General features: G+C 43.6%; 1 protein-coding gene across 1 annotated transcript in view; it reads left to right on the forward strand.

Moving 5' to 3' along the window:
* Positions 1-16194, forward strand: part of MEP1A (meprin A subunit alpha) — a 70505-nt gene extending 54311 nt beyond the window's left edge. The window contains exon 16 of the mRNA XM_030195134.1: positions 16025-16194. Coding sequence (XP_030050994.1) covers positions 16025-16172 — 148 coding nt within the window. The 3' untranslated portion in view covers positions 16173-16194. The remainder of the gene's footprint in view (positions 1-16024) is intronic.
* Positions 16195-21500: the final 5306 nt, after the last annotated feature.

The raw sequence follows: 21500 nt of genomic DNA on the forward strand, positions 1-21500 counted from the left end.
ATAGGTGGGGCTGGGCCCACCCAGACCCACCCTTGGCTACACCACTGCTTCAAAATCTGTACTCTGGTCCACAAAATTATATATGGCGTAGTCCCAGGATACATGATAGACCTTATAGATCTACCATTAAGAAATAGTATCGGATCATCACGATCCTACCTAAACCTGCATTACCCAAATTTCAAAGGACTTAAATACAAAACAACCTACGTATCCGGCTTCTCCTCCATAAGCGCACAACTATGGAATGGACTCCCTAAAGCTGTGAAAACAATCCATGACCACCTGAACTTCAGGAAATCACTAAAAACCAATCTCTTCAAAACAGCTTACCCCAATGATCCAACGTAAACTCCTTCATCCAGCAACACAGCATGACCAATGATCATATACAAACTTCATTCTTTCGACCCTTACAACTACCTCATTCAATCACTATATAACCTTTTATTTGTTATCAAACGACTTGGCGAACGCCTTTGACGGTACTATGTAAGCCACATTGAGCCTGCAAATAGGTGGGGAAATGTGGGGTACAAATGTAACAAATAAATAAATAAAGTACTACCTGGCGACTGTATGGCCTGGGCGGTAATTTCATTTTTTTTTTTTTTATTGATGACATTTCAAAATAAACACATCCAACACTATAAAGATACAGAATTTCAAATATCAAAATGTACACAATAAAGACATAATATTAATGCAGTCATCAAACTTTTAACACTTTTATCCACCCACCCCTATCCTCTCTTTTTTACATAAATAGTTGTTATTGAACACATTAACCGATATACATTAGTACAACCTAAACATCTATTGTTCAATGGTCCTACCATTTTTAAGTACACTCTGTTTTGTTACATGAAACAATAGCACAGATTTCAATTATTTCCATTTATTCCTAGTTAGATAGTATACTTCCATTTACTTAGCAGTCTCCTATGTATTATGATTAGAACAAATTCCTTCAACATCCCTCCCCCTCACCTTGTTCCCCCCCTATAAGCCCCCCTCCCTCCCCATCCCCTTATAATGACATGGAGTTCAGAATTAAGCTGCGAGCTCTTCCTGACAGTGACTGGAGATATGGTTCCCACACCTCCAAAAACTCTTTTTTACGTTTAGGTGTTTTCTTAGCTCCTCTGGCTTCCAACACCAGCAAGCTATGGAATGCATTCCTCCATTCCCAATACGTTGGAGCATCCTCCTTTGTCCAATGTTGTAAAATACACTGTTTTCCCACAATCAGAGCTTTAACTATCAAAATATATGCTACCCGCCGCAACATTAGCCTACCTCTCTCCACTCCCAAAATTACATCCTGCGGTCTAAGTCGAATCTCTGTGTTAAGCAGCATCCCACAGTATCCCTGGATCCTGTTCCAAAAGGTCACCACTCGAGGGCATGTGTATAACATATGAAGTAGCGATCCTCCCTGATCTGAACACTTGATACACGCTGGGGTGTCTAGACGCCCCGCATAATATGCCTGCTTTGGGGAAAAATATGCCCGAGTGATAGTTCTAAATTGTATTTCTCTGTGTCGTGCACTATATACCATATTGTGTATCTCCTTGAGTCTGCGTGCTACCGTTCCCTCCCGAACCGGCATTTGCAGTTCCTCAGCCCATTTCTTCTCTATGCCTTCATACATCTGATGCATGTGGAAATTCCCCAATGCTCTATGAATCCCCGAGACGGTGACCTGCTCTACCTCCGATGGTTGAAAAAATTCCTCCACCATCTGATATACTCCCCTCGAACAATTGCTCCCCATAGCCTGACGCATAAACGCCTGGGCCTGACCATATGTGAACCAATCTACCTGCTCTTTACCTACTAAGTCCTCTAAATTCTCTCTAGTTCTTATGTCCCCTGTGTCCATCAACATGTCTGCAACATATACTATGCCATGTTTTGCCCATTCTTTAACTTTCCCCTGTATTAATCCCAATCCAAATTCCTGATTCCCTATTAAGGGCATCATGTCTGTATTCACAGGATTGTTCCCTAGATGCCTCATCAAAAAGTGCCAAGCACGTCTCATTGGTTGCAGTAATATATGATTTTTCCACTGCTTTGGTGTGTTCGTCTGTGTAAGGTGTATCAAATAGTGTGGGTGCAGCGGATGAAATAACTCCCTTTCCAAGTCCCAAGGTGTATATTCCTCTGTACCTAGTATCCAGTCTGCCAGATGTCTTAGTAAACATGCCCAATTGTACCAACTCATATTGGGTAGTCCAAGTCCTCCCTTTCTCCCCCCTCCGTAGAGCCGCTCCAGTTTAATCTTTGGCTTTTTACCTCCCCAGCAATACCTGGTCAGCAAGGATCGGAGCTTACCCAAATCCTTCTGAGTGAGACATATTGGCAATTGTCGCATCACATATAGCCACTTAGGGAATACTATCATGCCATATAATGCTATCCGTCCACTCAACGAGAGTGGTAGGTTTTGCCATTGTCTAAGAGTTTGTCCTGTGTCTTGTATTAGAGTTGTGACGTTTTTATTATATAGATTTCTGACATCTGCTGTTAACCATACCCCTAAATATAATATTTCTTTATCTGCCCATTTTAGAGGGAAATCTCCTCTCCAATTATCTCTTAGTCGTTTGTTGATTGCTAGGCCTTCCGATTTATGGGTATTTAATTTAAAGCCAGAGAATGAACCATATTCAGTAATGCACTCCATTAACACTGACAAAGATTGCATTGGGTTAGACAGATATACTAGTAGATCGTCAGCAAATGCTGACACCTTAAATTCCCTCGTCCCTAGCCTTATCCCCTCTATTTCGGGGTTCCTTAAAATCTCCCGTATTAATGGGTCTAACGTTAATGCAAACAGCAACGGGGATAAAGGGCATCCCTGACGGGTGCCCCTGCATATCGGAATTGATTGCGTGTAGTTGTTATTAACCCAAATCCGTGCCTCTGGTCCATTATATAAGGTACGAATAGCTTGTTCAAAAAACCCCTCCATCCCATAGGCCTGTAATGTCTGAAATAAGAAGTCCCACTTCACCCTATCAAACGCTTTTTCAGCGTCGAAACTTATAAGTAGGGAGTCCTGCTGCGTATACTGCATATATTGCATCGATGCCAATATTTTCCTAATATTTTTAACCGGCTGTCTCCCCTGAATAAATCCCACCTGTGGATCAGCAATTATCTCTGTTAACACCCCTGCTAGGCGGTGGGCTAAGATACCCGCAAATATCTTTGCTTCATAATTTATTAAGGATATAGGACGATATGATTCAGGTTTATTCTGATCTTTATTTGGTTTTAAAAAGACTGTTATATCTGCTACTTTTAGCGTTGCAGGAAGTTCTCCCTTTCCCACTGCCTCATTAAACAGTTCTGTCAGTGGCTATGCTATATCTGTGACTAACAGCTTGTAAAACTCGGCCCGGTACCCATCCGGTCCTGGCGTCTTATTCAGTGCACTTCTCTTAATTTCTCTAATGACTTCCTCTATATCTATAGGCTTGTTTAATCGTCCCCGTTGACTCTCTGTAATCTTTGGCAACTCTACCCCATCTAGATACAACTGTGGATCTAAGTCTTCTTGATTATCTTCCTCATATAAGGTCCTATAGTAATCATGAAATATCTGTTGGATCTCTTCTTCCCTGTGGGTCAACCTCCCCGCAGCATCTTGCAGCGTCAGTATTTTTTGTATACCTGTCTTTTGTCTCGCTAGCCTAGCCAGCATTCTGCCCTGTTTGTCCCCATATTTATAAAGTTTATATTTAAAATATTCTGTCGATTTCACCGCCCTTTGCTGTAGTAATTCATTTAGGGCAGCTTGTGTAGCCAGAAGGCGCTCTCTACACTGTTTCGACGCTGCGGGCCCATGTGCTCTCCTCAGTTGTGTGAGCTGTTTCCCCAATTGTATTATTTCTTTATCCCTACTTTTCCTCTTCCAAGCGTGATATGCAATTATCTCCCCTCTCATGACCGCTTTCGCTGCCTCCCAGTACAGTTCTATATTATGCCTATGGTCCTCATTATATGCTTTATAATCCATCCATTTTTCCCTTATAAATTGCAAGAAATCTTTATCAAAATAGAGTTCCTGGGGGAATCTCCATCGTCTCTGACCCAATCCCGTCCCCCGTTCTTGCATTATTATGAATATTGGTGCATGATCTGATATAATAGTTGGGTCTATGTCTGTATCTCGAATCCTCCCCATACATCCCTCCTCTGCTAGTATGTAATCAATGCGGCTCTGTGTATGATGGGCTCGTGAGTAGTGTGTATAGTCCCGTGCTCCGGGGTTCAAGACCCTCCAAACATCCACCAATCCTAGTGTCTCACAGAGCATTGGTATGCCTTTTGTATTGTCCCTTCCTCGACCTTGTGTATTATGTGATCTATCTAGTGTGGGATCTGCCACTATGTTAAAGTCTCCTCCCATAATCAGTTCCCCATATCTTAGTGAGTTTATCTGCTGAGTAAGCCGGCGGTAGAATCCCTTACTATAGTTATTGGGTGCATAAACATTCCCCAGGAGGTAAGGATTTCCATTGATCTTAAGCTGTGCTAAAATAAAACGCCCCTCTGGGTCTGTATAAACCCGCTGTTTCTCCACTTTGAGATCCTTATGGAACAGGATTGCCACTCCCGCCTTTTTCCCCACTGCTGGAGCTTCTATAATATTGCCCACCCACCAAGTATTTAGCTTCTGATGTTCCTGGGAGGATAAGTGTGTCTCTTGCAACAGGGCTATCGCGGCTCTTTTCTGTTTTAAGCTATGTAATATTTTCTTTCTCTTTATAGGGGAGGAAATTCCACCCACATTCCATGAATAAATTTTTAGATTCATTACTCAATTCCTTCTGTTACGATACTCTGTATTAGTATATATATCCAATTCAACCGTATGTGCTGTCCCAGCTCCAGCACACCCGCATCATCATCCAACCCCTCTCGCTCCTTGTGCCATGTCTCTGTCATTCTGCCATTCAATCTCCCCTGCCATTCTTCGTCATTCTGTCTCCATGTAATCTGTATATTCCCCACACTCTCCCCAATCCCCCCCTCCCCTCCCTACCCCTCATCCCCATCCCACCTTCCCTTAACCACTCCGAGCTCCCCCCTTCCTTTCTCGGACCAGTCACTCCCACTGCCCCAACCTTTCCTCCTTTAACACACAATCATCTTTATGCAGTGCCATAATCCATGTCAATAATAACCTAAATCCTCAACCCCCCTATATTGCATTCTCTGTTAACTATTTTAACTTATATCACATGTCCCCCAACCCGGCCTAAATTCCATCTGTTGCTACCTCCTCTCATTCCCTCCCAATATCCCCATGTCAACCCGTGATCCTGAACATAACTTTGTCCATCCACAGCATATTTTTCAGTCAATTTACCATAATCTCAGGCACTGTTGTGTAGCTCTTCAGGTTCCCTCCCGGTTCAGAGAGCTTACATAATTTTGGGCCTCTGCAGCATTATCGAAGTGCTTTGTTTCTCCTTCTGCTGTAATCCTCAGTTTTGCGGGATACAGGAGCGCAAACCGGATGTTTTTTCTGAAAAGCTCCGTGCAGATCGGCGAAAAGGCCTTTCTGAGCTGCTGGACATGCTGGGAGTAATCCTGAAAACATAGTATATTTTGGCCCTGGTATGTCAGTTGATGTTTTTTCCTCACCTCTGCAAGTATTAATTGTTTGTGTCGGAAGTTCAGACTTTTAAAGATCACCACCCGAGGTCGATTCCTAGTCTGCTTCGGTGGCCCAATTCGATGTGCCCTTTCAACACAAAACTGTTGCAGCTGATCCCCCAGTTGCAGTTCTCTTGGTAGCCATTCTTCCAGGAACTTGGGTAGATCTTTATCCAGCAGCGTCTCCGGTAATCCCACTAGTCTTAAATTGTTCCGTCTGCTCCGGTTCTCTAAGTCATCAACCTTCACTTCCAGTTCAGCTACTTGTTTCTGCAATTTCTCATTGCTCTCTTTCAGCGCTCCCACGTTATCCTCTGCATCCGCAATGCGCTGGAGCCCCGCATCAAGTTCAAGGCATACACTGTCTATCCTTTCGTGAGCCTCCTCCGCACGGTCATACAGCTGCTGTAGCTTTTATCTAGCGCTGCCTCAACTGCCGCCGTTACTTCAGCTGTGATCTCTCCGACCCATGCTGAGCTCACCGTTGTTTCTCCCGAGGACCTGGCCTCCGCCATTTTGTTTTCCGGCTGGCGCGTCTTCTCCCTCTCTTTTCGCACCGTTTTCGCCGCCATTCTCACATTCGCCGATCGTTGGGCAAGATATTTTGTAGCGCTTATCCTCCCCTATATGGGCTGATGTTCGGGGTCGGAATTCTGGCGCCGTTCCGCTGATATTCGCTGATGTTTGAAAGGTATGTACGGAGCTTTGCTTTTCAGCTTCCACCCCGTATCATGGCAGCACGTGACCTCCGGTAATTTCATTTTTTACGCACGCCCACTACACGTGTCGGGAAATGGGACTTGATATATCACCTTTCTATGGTATTTTGCAACTACATTCTGGAAAGAAAGGGGCCACTGCTGAGTGAGTTTAAGGGTGTGTCATCAACATTAGTAATCACTTGCTGCCATTGGAACACAGTTAATATGGATATTTTGGTTGGTATGAAAACCAGACATGTTTATAGACCTTAAATATAAGAGTGCATACTCTTGGCTTATAAGCAACATTTCCTCTAAATGTTTTCCCAGTATACAGTGTTATTTTGTCTGAATGCATGTGCTTCAGGCTTATGTGCAGTCTTGAATAAAATCCAATACACCTGAAGCCACAAATATTCAATTCATTAGTATTACATAGAAACATAGAAAATGAAGATAGATAAAGACAATGTGGCCTATCCAGTCTGTCCACCCATGCCGTCTACTCTCCCTGTCACTCCCTTAGAGATTCTATGTACTTGTTCCAAGCTTTCCTGAATTCAGACACTGTTTTCATCTCCACCACCTCCTCCAGGAGGCCATTCCATGAATTCACCACACTTTCAATGAAGAAGTATTTCCTCAGATTACTTCTGAGTCTATCCCCTTTCACATTCATCCTATGCCCCCTCGTTTCAGAACTTCCTTTCAATTGAAAGAGACTCGCCTCCTGTGCATTTATGCCAGTGGCGTAGCCACAGGTGGGCCTGGGTGGGCCAAGGCCCACCCACTTAGGGCTCAGGCCCACCCAACAGTAGCACATGTTTAGTGGTAGCTAGTGGAGATCCCAAGGTCCATCAGCTGAACACTTCCCCCTGATGGTAACGAAAACACTACTCTCCATGATACTGGCATCTACACATTCTCAGTTTTCAGCGCATGCCTGCTGCAAAGTGCCAAGGTGGAAAGAAGCATGTTGAGATATTTTTTTGGTTGTGGTGGTGATGGAGGAGAGAAGAACACTTGGTGCCCACCCACTTCTTGCCTAGGACCACCCAAAATCTGTTGTCTGGCTACCAGTGGCGTAGCCAGACTGCCAATTTTGGGTGGGCCTGAACCCAAAATTTTCTCTCTACCCCCCCCCCCCCCCCCAGCAAAATTTAGTCACACTCAGATGCATTTGTCACACAGGGTAAAGTGCTGCTTTTCAGTGCATCAGATTTCAGACAATTTATTTAATAGCCTAATCCTTTTCAGTGAGCTTTCAGAGGCCAAAACCTCCTGCCTCAGGTCAGTATAATGCTGTTACGGTATCCTCTCCTGACCTAAGGAAGGAAGTATTGGTCTCTGAAACTTTATTAACACCATATTACTTTATCCTAAATTAAAAATAAAATTATTTTCTTTACCTTTGTTGTATGGCCATTTACTTTTTCTCATTGTGTTGCTCCCAGTCTCTAGATTCTGCTTTCCTTCGTTTTCGCTTAACTCTTCTGCCAGGGTTTCCTGGCCATTTGTCATTTTCTCTCCTTTTTCTTTGCTTTCTTCAATATTTTTCTGCCTCTCTCTGTGTCCAGATTTAATTCATTCTTACTATCCATTCTTTAATTTCCTTCATCTACTTATGGCTTTTCATCTTTTTCTCACCCTTGTTCTCCCCATGCCCCTTCCTCTTAGTCTCCAATCTTTCACTACTCCTCCTTTCCATGCAGCAGCTCTCCTCTTTCTCTCCCCATCCTTCCAGTCTCTCCCCTCTGTCTCCCCATCCTTCCAATAGTCTCCCCTCTTTCTTTCTGCATCCTTCCATCATGTCACCTCTTTCTCCCTACCCTTCCATCCAGCATCTTCCCTCTTTCTCTCCCCATCCTTCCACCCATCTACCCTCTCTCCTGATCCTTCCATCTAATGTCTCTCTCTCCCTCCTTCTAACCAGTGTCTATCTCTCTACCCTTTTCTGTTCAGTGTCCCTTCTCTCTCCACATCCTTCCAGTCTCTCCCCTTTTTCTCAGCATCCTTTCATCCATCTCCCCTCTTTCTCTGCCATCCTCCCATCTGTTTTCCCTCTTTCTCTCCCCATCCTTCCATTTTCCCTCTTTCTCTGCCATCCTCCCATCTGTTTTCCCTCTTTCTCTCCCCATCCTTCTGTTTCCCCTCTTTCTCTGCCATCCTCCCATCTGTTTTCCCTCTTTCTCTCCCCATCCTTCCGTTTTCCCTCTTTCTCTGCCATCTTCCCATCTGTTTTCCCTCTTTCTCTCCCCATCCTTCCATTTCCCCTCTTTCTCTGCCATCCTCCCATCTGTTTTCCCTCTTTCTCTCCCCATCCTTCCGTTTTCCGTCTTTCTCTGCTATCCTCCCATCTGTTTTCCCTCTTTCTCTCCCCATCCTTCCGTTTCCCCTCTTTCTCTGCCATCCTCCCATGTTTTCCCTCTTTCTCTCCCCATCCTTCCGTTTTCCCTCTTTCTCTGCCATCCTCCCATCTGTTTTCCCTCTTTCTCTGCCATCCTCCCATCTGTTTTCCCTCTTTCTCTCCCCATCCGTCCGTTTCCCCTCTTTCTCTGCCATCCTCCCATCTGTTTTCCCTCTTTCTCTCCCCATCCTTCCGTTTTCCGTCTTTCTCTGCTATCCTCCCATCTGTTTTCCCTCTTTCTCTCCCCATCCTTCCGTTTCCCCTCTTTCTCTGCCATCCTCCCATGTTTTCCCTCTTTCTCTCCCCATCCTTCCGTTTTCCCTCTTTCTCTGCCATCCTCCCATCTGTTTTCCCACTTTCTTATTTTATTTATTTTATTTTTGTTACATTTGTACCCCGCGCTTTCCCACTCATGGCAGGCTCAATGCGGCAGGCAATGGAGGGTTAAGTGACTTGCCCAGAGTCACAAGGAGCTGCCTGTGTCGGGAATCGAACTCAGTTCCTCAGGACCAAAGTCCACCACCCTAACCACTAGGCCACTCCTCCACTCCACTCCTTCCATTTTCCCTCTTCTCTGCCATCCTCCCATTTGTTTTCCCTCTTTCTCTCCCCATCCTCTGTTTTCCCTCTTTCTCTGCCATCCTCCCATCTGTTTTCCCTCTTTCTCTCCCCATCCTTCCATTTTCCCTCTTTCTGCCCATCCTGCCATCCATTTTCCCTCTCCTGATTCAGGCCCACCAGCCCCAGCTCCCATTGCCGGCCACTGCTGCTTTTCCTGATGAGCAGCAGGGCCGGCGCTACAAAAAGAAGAAGCGCTCAGCTGACTGAGCTGAGCGCCAACGCTAACACAACGAGAAAATATGTTTTAAAAAAATGCGGCACCGCAGGCAGCCTCGAAGCATTGGCTGCTGGCTGTGCAGGCTCCTCCCGTCTTTTACGTCACTGCCCGCTTCGCTCCAGGGGCAGTGACGTAAGAGACGGGTGGAGCCTGCAGAGCCAGCAGCCAATGCTTCGAGGCTGCCTGCGGTGCTGCGTTTTTTAAAAAACATTTTTTCTCATCGAGTCGTCGTTAGCGTTGCCGCTCAGCTCAGTCAGCTGAGCGCTTCTTCTTTTTGTAGCGCCGGCCCTGCTGCTCATCAGGAAAAGCAGCAATGGCCGGCATTGGGAGCTGGGGCTGGCGCTGGGTGGGCCTGGGCTGAAATTGGGTGGGCCTGGGCCCACCCAGGCCCACCCGTAGCTACGCCCCTGCTGTCTACGCCCCTGATTTATGCCACATAAGTATTAAAACATTTGTATCATATCTTCCCTCTCCTGCCTTTCTTCCAATTATTTGTGGCTCAATATTCAAAAGAAGTTGTACGTTCAGTGGCATCAACTAAACGTATAATTTCACCGTCCATAGATTTTAGAAACATTTGAATAGTGTGAGCAGGGCCGGTCCTAGGGTTTCTGGCACCCTCCTGCAGCCTATTAGTCGGCGCCCCTACCCATCCAGGGGTGGGAACACTATGGCTCCGCCCCTACAGTAGTCACACCCCTTTTACTAGCCATGGCATCATAAGACAGGTGTAATATTTTCAATGATGCCATGGCTAGTAAAAGGGGTGTGACTACTGTAGGGGCGGAGCCCTTCCCTCCCCTCCATCTATGTCCAACAATTCTCTCCCTGCCCTCCCCTCCATCCACCCATGTCCAGCAACTCCCCTGCCCTCCACCCATCTATACATCCATATCCAGCAATTCTCCTCTCCCCAGCTGCCCCCTCCATCCATCCATCCATATCCAGCAATTCTCTTTCTCCCCTGCCCTCCCCTCCATGTCCAGCAATTTCTCCTCTTTCCCTGGACCCTGTCCTCCCATCCATGTCCATCCTTGTCCATCGATGTTCCTCTCTCCCCTTCCCTCCTCCATCCATCCATCCATATCCAGCAATTCTTCCTCCCCTCCATGTCCAGCAATTTCTCGTCTCTCCCTGGGCCCTGTCCTCCCATCCATGTCCATCCTTGTCCATCGATGTTCCTCTCTCCCCTTCCCTCCTCCATCCATCCATATCCAGCAATTCTCCTCCCTCCCCTCCATGTCTAGCAATTTCTCCTGTCTCTCTGGGCCCTGCCCTCCCATCCATGTCCATCTTTGTCCATCGATGCTCCTCTCTCCCCTTCCCTCCTCCATCCATTCATATCCAGCAATTCTCTTCCCTCCCCTCCCCTCCATGTCCAGCAATTTCTCCTGTCTCCCTGGGGCCCTGCCCTCCCATCCATGTCCATCGATCAATGCTCCTCTCTCCCCTGCCCTCCCATTCCCATGTCCACCTGCCCGCCCTCTTCTCTGGTTTAAATCTTGTGTTTAAATTCACCTCCGACATCGCAGCAGCTACCCAGCGTCAGTGAAAGCGCTGCTGCCGATGTCTCCCAGCCTTCCCTTTGCTCGTTCGTTCCCTCAGTGTCCCGCCTTCTTCTGACTTCATTTCCTTGCGAGGGCAAGACACTGAGAAGGGAATGAACGAGCGAAGGGAAAGCTAGAGACGTCAGGCAGCAGCGCTTTCATTGATGCTGCGCAGCTGCTGCGACATCGGAGGTAAATTTAAATATAAGATTTAAATGCCCTAGGGCGGCACGGGTACCGGAGCAGGAAACCAAAGGCAGGGCTGCTGTCGGGGTCCGGGAGCTGAGGTAAGCGGCGAGGGTCAACATGGCGTGGCGGCGCCCTCCTGCCATGCTTACCTCGCTTACTGGGTTGGACCGGCCCTGAATGTGAGGCTGAAAACTTGATTGAATGGCCTGCTGCTATCTGTATAAGAAGGGGCCTAGTTTGGGATGAGCTGAAACATTACTTGAATAGTGGTGTGATAGCCACTAAGGGAACACTTTTAAAGTAGGCACCACCTTTTAGGAGCTCCAATGCTGCATGGTGAGATCCTATTCTATATCGGCATTTGGGCACCCGGATTCCATTCTAGAATACTGTCGTGATTCGACATCACTGCACCCAATATTTATGTGCCTGCAGTTACACCAGCCATAGACCTGGCATAACTGGTTGCATACATGTGGCAAGGGCTTTGCATAACTCCGCCTATGCCCCTCCCTTGCTCCACCCATGCGATCGCTCCCGTGGATTTACATGCTTTGCCACTTATGCACGCCTTTACAGAATAGTGTTTAGTCACGTTGGGGTATTTTTACTAAAGTGCGCTGAAAAATGGCCTGTGCTGGTGTAGACTTGTGTATTGGATGCACGCAGGTCCATTTTTCAGCGCGCCTGCAAAAAAAGGCTTTTGGCCGAAAATGGATGTGTGGCAAAATAAAAATCAGCGGGCATCCATTTTGGGCCTGAGACCTTACCGCCACCCATTGACTTAGCGGTACGGACTCACGTGTGAACTGGGTGGGTAATCGTCAGCATGCATACATTGCCGATTACTGCCTGGTTAGCACCACGCGGTAGAAAATAGAAATTATTTTCTGCCGCGTGTTCTGGACACACGTAGAAATTAGAATTACTGCCTGGGGCACGAGGTAGCCAGGTGGTAGTTCTAATTTGATGCACATTGTATGCGCGTAGGCACCTACTCATCTTAGTAAAAGGGTCCCTTTGTTACCACTGACCTGCGAAAGTGATGGTTTCTGTATATTAACACGTAGAAGTGGTGTGTGTATGCGGGCACTCGATTATAGAATTGCTTTTCATATGGATAACTTATACATTTAGATTAGATCTGCTGAATAGGCCTTTATTCAGTGAATAATGCTGGCATGGTGATAGCATCATCTGTATATTGAACACTTGTACCTATATGGGTAGCAGCACTGAACATATGTATTAAGTATCAGCGCTTTAATTAATGTGTTCAATGCGCTGGCTGAAAATTTGGTCTTTGGAATTTTTTAGTGTTTCAAAAATAAAATAACCAGATTGGCATTTTAGAGTCCTTGTCTGACTTCTTGAGTACTTTACAAGTGATATGTATGCAGAAAATGAAACCATTTGCGATTTTTAAATCTGAAATACCTGTACTCTTTTCACTTGCTGGCATAAGAAAGAGTTGTTGCAGACTGTATCACTAAACGTTTCCTGTTATGATGTCTGGATCATCTTCTCCCACATCAAACTGTCAGTTCAAGTCAACTGAAACTATCTCTGTTAAATTAAAGCAAAACACTTCCAAATGTAACATCTGTTGTTTCTTTGTGCTCTATCTTGAAATGAATAAATCATTCAAAGATTTCACCCTTTGTTCATAAGAGAGCACCGTATCCTTCAGGGATGTTAAGCTGACTTGTGGCCTGGCCAGATGGCTTTGTGGCAGTACTTTCTGCTGCCACATGGAAGGTTTCAAGTTGCATCCCCAAGCTGGGTTTTTCATTTGGCAGGATTATCTGGGTCTGGTGTTGCTTGCAAAGTCAGGCAGTATTCAGAGTACGATGAAACAAAAAAGTGAGGAGAATGGATGAGGATACCAACTGTTTTATATTTATTCACTTAAAAAATTCACTTAAAAAATTACATGTGCATAAACAGCGACCCGACACGGCCGTGTTTCGGCACAATGGCCTGCTTCAGGGGTCTTTATAACCTAAATTAAACAATAAAATATATTAAAAAAGATATATTGATTTAACAAATATTTAATGAACATAAATATAAAAGACTAACATTATCTAAAATAGTAGCATGGATTGTACAAACTTGTGAATTATCTTTGACTCGTTCAAATAATAACATGTTTAAATATATATAAAGTTAAAAAGGTTATAATGAATTGTACAATATTATTATAAAAAATATTGCCATGAAACTTATGCTATAAAACCACATAATTAATATTTTTGACAATACATGATTGCATGAAATGTTTCTAATTGATCAAATAAACATAAAATTACAATTGAAATTGTATAATTAAACATTATATGTTTTAATTAATGCTTAAATTGTGTCTAATTGTACAAATGAACAATGTATAAGTGTAAATGAAATGAACAATGTATAAATGTGAATAAAAAATTAATTAACAATGTATAAGTGTGAATAAAAATTTTTTAAAGATTAAACAATGTATAAGTGTGAATAAAAAATTCATTTAATTGAAAATGATATGCTTCCAAAATGAATTTTTGTTGCTAAATTGTGTCATGAATATGATAAAATATTTTAAAATGAATAAATAGATTGTAAGATACCTTGAATGATGTAGTTTAGAATGTTTGTTCCAAGGGAAATAACAGGAAACAAATCTCTCTGGTCTAAAATGATGAAAGGATAATAATGAAGCAAATGAATAACTGAGAACAAGTATCTCTGGTGTGTGTATATGTCTTAAGGATGAATAAAATAAAAAAAATAATAAAAAGATAAGAAAAAATAAAAAATAAGAAATTATATATTTTTTTATTTTTTATTATAGTCACAAACATCTTAAAGGGCTGAAATGTGGAACAATACTTATATGTAGCGAAGAATGAACCTAATTAAGCTAAACTTAAAATTGAAAAATCTCAAATGAACAGTGATTGATGTGGTTAATGATAGGATCTAAATATACTAAGATGTCTGTGTATTAATTGAAAATTCTATTATTCATTAATTGATTTTATTTTTATTTTTATTTTTAATGAATAATAGAATTTTCAATTAATACACAGACATCTTAGTATATTTAGATCCTATCATTAACCACATCAATCACTGTTCATTTGAGATTTTTCAATTTTAAGTTTAGCTTAATTAGGTTCATTCTTCGCTACATATAAGTATTGTTCCACATTTCAGCCCTTTAAGATGTTTGTGACTATAATAAAAAATAAAAAATAAAAAAATATATAATTTCTTATTTTTTATTTTTTCTTATCTTTTTATTATTTTTTTTATTTTATTCATCCTTAAGACATATACACACACCAGAGATACTTGTTCTCAGTTATTCATTTGCTTCATTATTATCCTTTCATCATTTTAGACCAGAGAGATTTGTTTCCTGTTATTTCCCTTGGAACAAACATTCTAAACTACATCATTCAAGGTATCTTACAATCTATTTATTCATTTTAAAATATTTTATCATATTCATGACACAATTTAGCAACAAAAATTCATTTTGGAAGCATATCATTTTCAATTAAATGAATTTTTTATTCACACTTATACATTGTTTAATCTTTAAAAATTTTTTATTCACACTTATACATTGTTAATTAATTTTTTATTCACATTTATACATTGTTCATTTCATTTACACTTATACATTGTTCATTTGTACAATTAGACACAATTTAAGCATTAATTAAAACATATAATGTTTAATTATACAATTTCAATTGTAATTTTATGTTTATTTGATCAATTAGAAACATTTCATGCAATCATGTATTGTCAAAAATATTAATTATGTGGTTTTATAACATAAGTTTCATGGCAATATTTTTTATAATAATATTGTACAATTCATTATAACCTTTTTAACTTTATATATATTTAAACATGTTATTATTTGAACGAGTCAAAGATAATTCACAAGTTTGTACAATCCATGCTACTATTTTAGATAATGTTAGTCTTTTATATTTATGTTCATTAAATATTTGTTAAATCAATATATCTTTTTTAATATATTTTATTGTTTAATTTAGGTTATAAAGACCCCTGAAGCAGGCCATTGTGCCGAAACACGGCCGTGTCGGGTCGCTGTTTATGCACATGTAATTTTTTAAGTGAATTTTTTAAGTGAATAAATATAAAACAGTTGGTATCCTCATCCATTCTCCTCACTTTTTTGTTTCATCTTCACGGTGTCGTGAGGATTTTTTACCTCCTTTTTTGCCTTCGAGTATTCAGAGTACTCCATGAGGAGTCATAGTCATTGATTGAGGGTGACACCTAGTGGCCAGACTCGGGTCCCATTTTTAAATGGTAGGAGCTCTGATGTATTACCCCCTGGCCCATAATCATCACTGCAATGAGCAAACTAGGTATGTTTAGGGATGGGGAGATGCAAAATAGTGGAAAAGTTCGTAATTAGCTATAAATGAAAGTTCATGGCACCAGATTTGAGCCCCCCCCCCCCCCCCCCCCCCCAATCCTGATTCCACTGAGCTGGAAGTTCAGAGGAGAAGGAGAGAATGATTGGGCCAAGATAAAATCCCATACATGAAACAAACACCTTGAGTGATGCTTAGATGTGGAAAGAGTCCATATAGACAAGAACTCATTTTTTTTTGCTCATTTGCATTTACAGGTGTGTGTCAGGACAAGCTTTCTTCTACACTGGTGCGAAGTGTGAGGCGGTGCAGGTATACGGGAGCATTCTTGGAATGGTGATTGGAGGAATAGCAGGAACAATAGTACTAGCTCTTGCAATATTTGCCATCCTGGCTAGAAAATAAAGTCAAGCAATACTGAAATATTTTGGTGCCTTGAAGCTTATAAAAATAAAAAGAATTAAAACATCAATTCAAGTATAGAGTACTGAGTTTTGATGATTTGGTTTAATGCAGATTCCTAGCAACAAACAGAATCAAATCTTTTGAGAACTGTCTGGTTAAAATAACATGGGAACTCACAAATATTCCCTATTAGATTTTAAAAAATGAATGGACTGAATCAAGACACTGGATGTAAGATGTATTAAGGGAATCTAACATCTACTTTTCTTAAGTCTAAAGAGGCATTACCTTTGTTAAAATATACAACAGCCATAAGTTAAAGCCTTCTACACTGAGGATGCAATCTATTAGAAGACCACTTGATGGCACTATTCTATTCAAGGGATTCCAGTACTATTTCATATTTGTCTTCTCTTCTGTTGCCATCTTCACTGGTTCTTTTCACTGTGGAGGTTACATTTATTAATTGTACAACATTCTCAAACTGTAACACGATGAAAAATCCTTCATACTACTACTACTATTACTTTTCACTTCTAAAGTGCTACTAGGCATATCCAGCATTTTTCCGATACAAATAAGAGACAGTGTCTGCTCAATGGAGCTTACAATCTAGTCAAGACAAACATACATAAAAAATATTAAGGCTCTTATACTAAATAGAGTTCTGCATCAGATTCCTGCTACTCTTTGTTGAGCATGTTGCAACAAGATCACACTGTAATAACCTTAACACCTACTCTTTTAAAATCTCATTACCTGCAGCGACCAGGCTTCTGCTAATTTTCTATAACTGACGCTAATTCATTCTCTACTAGACACTTCCCAATGGCCTCTATTCTGAGAAGTCTTACCACACAACATTCTGAAGATGGGACCTATCTACTACTACTACTACTACTACTATTTAGCATTTCTATAGCGCTACAAGGCATACGCAGCGCTGTACAAACATAGAAGAAAGACAGTCCCTGCTCAAAGAGCTTACAATCTAATAGACAAAAAATAAATAAAGTAAGCAAATCAAATCAATTAATGTGAACGGGAAGGAAGAGAGGAGGGTAGGTGGAGGCGAGTGGTTACAAGTGGTTACGAGTCAAAAGCAATGTTAAAGAGGTGGGTTTTCAGTCTAGATTTAAAGGAGGCCAAGGATGGGGCAAGACGTAGGGGCTCAGGAAGTTTATTCCAGGCGTAGGGTGCAGCGAGACAGAAGGCGCGAAGTCTGGAGTTGGCAGTAGTGGAGAAGGGAACAGATAAGAAGGATTTATCCATGGAGCGGAGTGCACGGGAAGGGGTGTAGGGAAGGACGAGTGTGGAGAGATACTGGGGAGCAGCAGAGTGAATACATTTATAGGTTATTAGAAGAAGTTTGAACAGGATGCGAAAATGGATAGGGAGCCAGTGAAGGGTCTTGAGGAGAGGGGTAGTATGAGTAAAGCGACCCTGGCGGAAGATGAGACGGGCAGCAGAGTTTTGAACCGACTGGAGAGGGGAGAGGTGACTAAGTGGGAGGCCAGCAAGAAGCAGATTGCAGTAGTCTAAACGAGAGGTGACAAGGGTGTGGATGAGGGTTTTGGTAGAGTGCTCGGAAAGAAAGGGGCGGATTTTACGGATGTTGTAAAGAAAGAAACGACAGGTCTTGGCGGTCTGCTGGATATGAGCAGAGAAGGAGAGAGAAGAGTCAAAGATGACCCCAAGGTTTCGAGCTGAGGAGACAGGGAGAATGAGAGAGCCATCAACAGAAATAGAAAACGGGGGGAGCGGGGAGGTGGGTTTGGGGGGGAAAATGAGAAGCTCGGTTTTGGTCATATTTAATTTCAGGTGGCGTTGAGACATCCAGGCAGCAATGTCAGACAAGCACGCTGAAACTTTGGTTTGGATGCAAGGTGAGATATCAGGGGTAGAAAGGTAGATTTGGGAGTCATCAGCATAGAGGTGGTAGGAAAAGCCATGGGATGAGATTAATGAACCAAGGGAAGAAGTGTAGATAGAAAAGAGGAGGGGACCAAGAACAGAACCCTGAGGTACGCCGACAGGCAGAGGGATAGAAGTAGAAGAGGATCCACCAGAGTGAACACTAAAGGTGCGGAGGGAGAGGTAGGAAGAGAACCAGGAAAGGACAGAGCCCTGGAATCCAAGTGAGGACAGGGTATCGAGAAGTATGCTGTGATCGACAGTGTCAAAAGCAGCGGAAAGATCAAGAAGAATGAGGATGGAATATTGACCTCTGGATTTAGCCAGTAATAGGTCATTGGAGACTTTAGTAAGCGCAGTTTCGGTTGAGTGGAGAGGGCGAAAACCAGATTGTAATGGGTCAAGAATAGCATGTGAGGAGAGAAAATCAAGGCAGCGGCGGTGAACAGCACGCTCAAGTAATTTGGAGAGAAAAGGAAGGAGGGAGATGGGTCGGTAATTAGAGGGGCAAGTAGGGTCAAGTGAAGGCTTCTTAAGGAGAGGTGTGACCACAGCATGTTTAAAGGCAGCAGGGACAGTCGCAGTGGAAAGTGAGAGGTTGAGAATGTGACAGATAAAAGGAATAAGAGTAGGAGAGATGGCATTAAGAAGGTGGGTGGGAATGGGATCAGAGGAACAGGTGGTACATTTTGAGGAAGAAAGGAGAAGTGTAGTTTCCTCAATAGTAACTTCAGGAAAGGAGGAAAGGGAATGAGGGGAAGGAGAGAGAGGGGACCGGACTAGTGGAGGGAGAGCTGGTGAGGTAGAGAAAGCAAGGTTTATCTTTTGAACCTTGTTGTGAAAGAATTCAGCAAGGGTCTGAGGAGATAATGAAGGGGGAGTTGGGGGAGGGGGCACCTTGAGGAGAGAGTTCAATGTGGTGAAGAGAAGTCGAGGATTAGAGCCAAGAGAGTTGGTCAGTTGGATATAATAATCCTGTTTGGCACGTAAAAGAGCAGATTGGAAGGAGGTCAGCATGAACTTAAAGTGTAAGAAATCAGCAAGGGCCCGAGATTTCCGCCAGAGGCGTTCGGCGGAGCGGGTACAGGAACGTAGGTAGCGGATATTAGAAGTCAGCCAGGGTTGGGGTTTTGTACGCCTTACAGGGCGGGTCATCAAAGGTGCAAGAGTGTCTAAGGCAGAGGATAGAGTATTGTTGTAAGAAGAAACAGCCTCGTTGACAGACGTGGATGGTGCCACAGTAGAGAGGAGGTTTGAAACATGGGAGGATAGAGATGAAGGGTCAATGTCGTGAAGATTCCTAGATAAATTAGATAGGATAGGACGGGACTGGGAGGGAGGAGATTTACAGTAAGTGTGAAAGTTATAAGATGGTGATCAGAGAGGGGAAGATCGGAGGCAAGGAAACTAGAGGGTGAACAGTTGGAGGAGAAGATGAGATCAAGACAGTGACCATTTTGATGAGTGGGGGAGGTGGAGCATAGTTGGAGATTAAAGGACGACGTTAAAGCGTGTAACTTGGAAATATAAGAGTTGGAAGGATCATTAGCAGGAATATTAAAGTCACCAAGGATGAGAGAGGGGGAGGAAGGATCATGGAAGAAGGCAAGCCAGGCATCAAAGTCACTGAGAAAGGATGAAAGGGACTTATCAGGGGGACGATAAATGACCGCTATTCGAAGAGGCAGAGGAGAGAAAAGGCGGATAGAGTGGACTTCAAAGGAGGAAAAACAGTGAGATTGAGGTGGAAGAAGGGGTTGAAATCTGGAGGAGGGAGAGAGAAGTAGTCCAACACCGCCCCCACGGCCAGCAGGGCGAGGAATATGTGAAAATAGATAACCGCCATGGCACAGGGCTGCGACTGAAGCAGAGTCATCAGGGCAGAGCCAGGTTTCTGTTATGCTTGAGAACTACATTTATTTTATACTAGTAAAAAAAGGCCCGTTTCTGGAGCCAATGAAACGGGCGCTAGCAAGGCTTTCCTGTGGGCCCCCCCCACCTGTCGTCGATGTGGGTGAATTGCTCCGCCTCCGCCCTCAACGTCATAACGTTTGACGCGAGGGCGGGGCCCAGAGACTGTGATTTTCGAGGCTTCAGAGCTTCGAACATACGAACCTTGGCTTCAGTGACATCAGCAGCCAATAGAACGTTGAGGGTGAGTTATATATATATAGATTCTGAGATCAGTGCAGGGCGGTGTATAAAAGTGGCAGTGGGGAATCTGAATCTCAGCAATGATAATTCTTCCTTTTAGAAAGTGTTAAGTGAGTTTTCAACAGAAATGTACAGACAGTAAATGGACAAAGATTATGCATGTAATTATCAACTGTATAACATTTACACACAGTAGAAATGTTTTTGTGGATCAAAACTAAACTATATTTCTGATGAAAAATAATCTATTTTTTCCATTTCCAGATGCACTAATCATTCCTAAAGCAATAGTCATTAATATAATGGGGCTAATATTAATAAGTGATCTGAATAAGCTGCTCAGTCACTATAACCAGCTCTGTCCTTCCATTGAAGGTATCTGGTTAAAGGTATCTTTATAATTTTAGCCAACTGATTTGAAAGCCATGACTTATCTGATAAGGTTTAACTGGACCAGGGGCGTATCTGCGTGGGGCCACGGGGGCCTGGACCCTCGTAGATTTGGCCCTGGACCCCCCTGCTGACAACCCTCTCCACCCCCCTCCTGCTGCCAACCCACCATCGCCTATCTTTGCTGACGGGGGACCCCAACCCCCGCCAGCTGAGGTCCTTCTGATGCAAAGCTGGCGGGGGACCCCAACCCCCGTCAGCCGAGGTCCTCTCTTCTTCCGTTGCAAAGCTGGCGGGGGACCTCAACCCCCGCCAGCCGAGGTCCTCTCTTCCGTTGAAGCAAAGCTTCCTGTTCTGAGTCTGACATCCTTACGTCAGACTCAGAATTTGAAACGGAAGGAAGCTTTGCTGCAACGGAAGAGAGGACTGTGGTTGGCGGGGGTTGGGATCCCCCGCCAGCTTTGCAACAGAAGAAGAGAGGACCTCGGCTGGCGGGGGTTGGGATCCCCTGCCAGGTTTGCAACGGAAGGACCTCGGCTGGTGGGGGTTGGGGTCCCCCGCCAGCAAAGGTAGGAGATGGCGGTGGGAGGGGGGTGGAGAGGGTTGTCAGCAGGGGGGGGGGGTGTCAAAGTTGGCAGCGGGGGGTCTGGCAATGGCGGGGGGGGGGGGGGGGGGTCGGCGGTGCCAGGTGGGGGGGGCTAAATATGCCCCCTCACTCTGGCTCTGGCCCTCCCTCCTGCCGAAGTCCAGGTACGCCTCTGAACTGGACAGTTCTAAACTTGGAAATAAAAGGAATTATGCTGTATCTCAAAAAAGATATAGTGGAATTAGAAAATGTTCAAAGAAGAGCAACCAAAATGATAAAGGGGA

The sequence above is a fragment of the Microcaecilia unicolor genome, chromosome 3 (genome assembly GCF_901765095.1).
Source record: "Microcaecilia unicolor chromosome 3, aMicUni1.1, whole genome shotgun sequence".
In the NCBI taxonomy this organism is placed as follows: domain Eukaryota; kingdom Metazoa; phylum Chordata; class Amphibia; order Gymnophiona; family Siphonopidae; genus Microcaecilia; species Microcaecilia unicolor.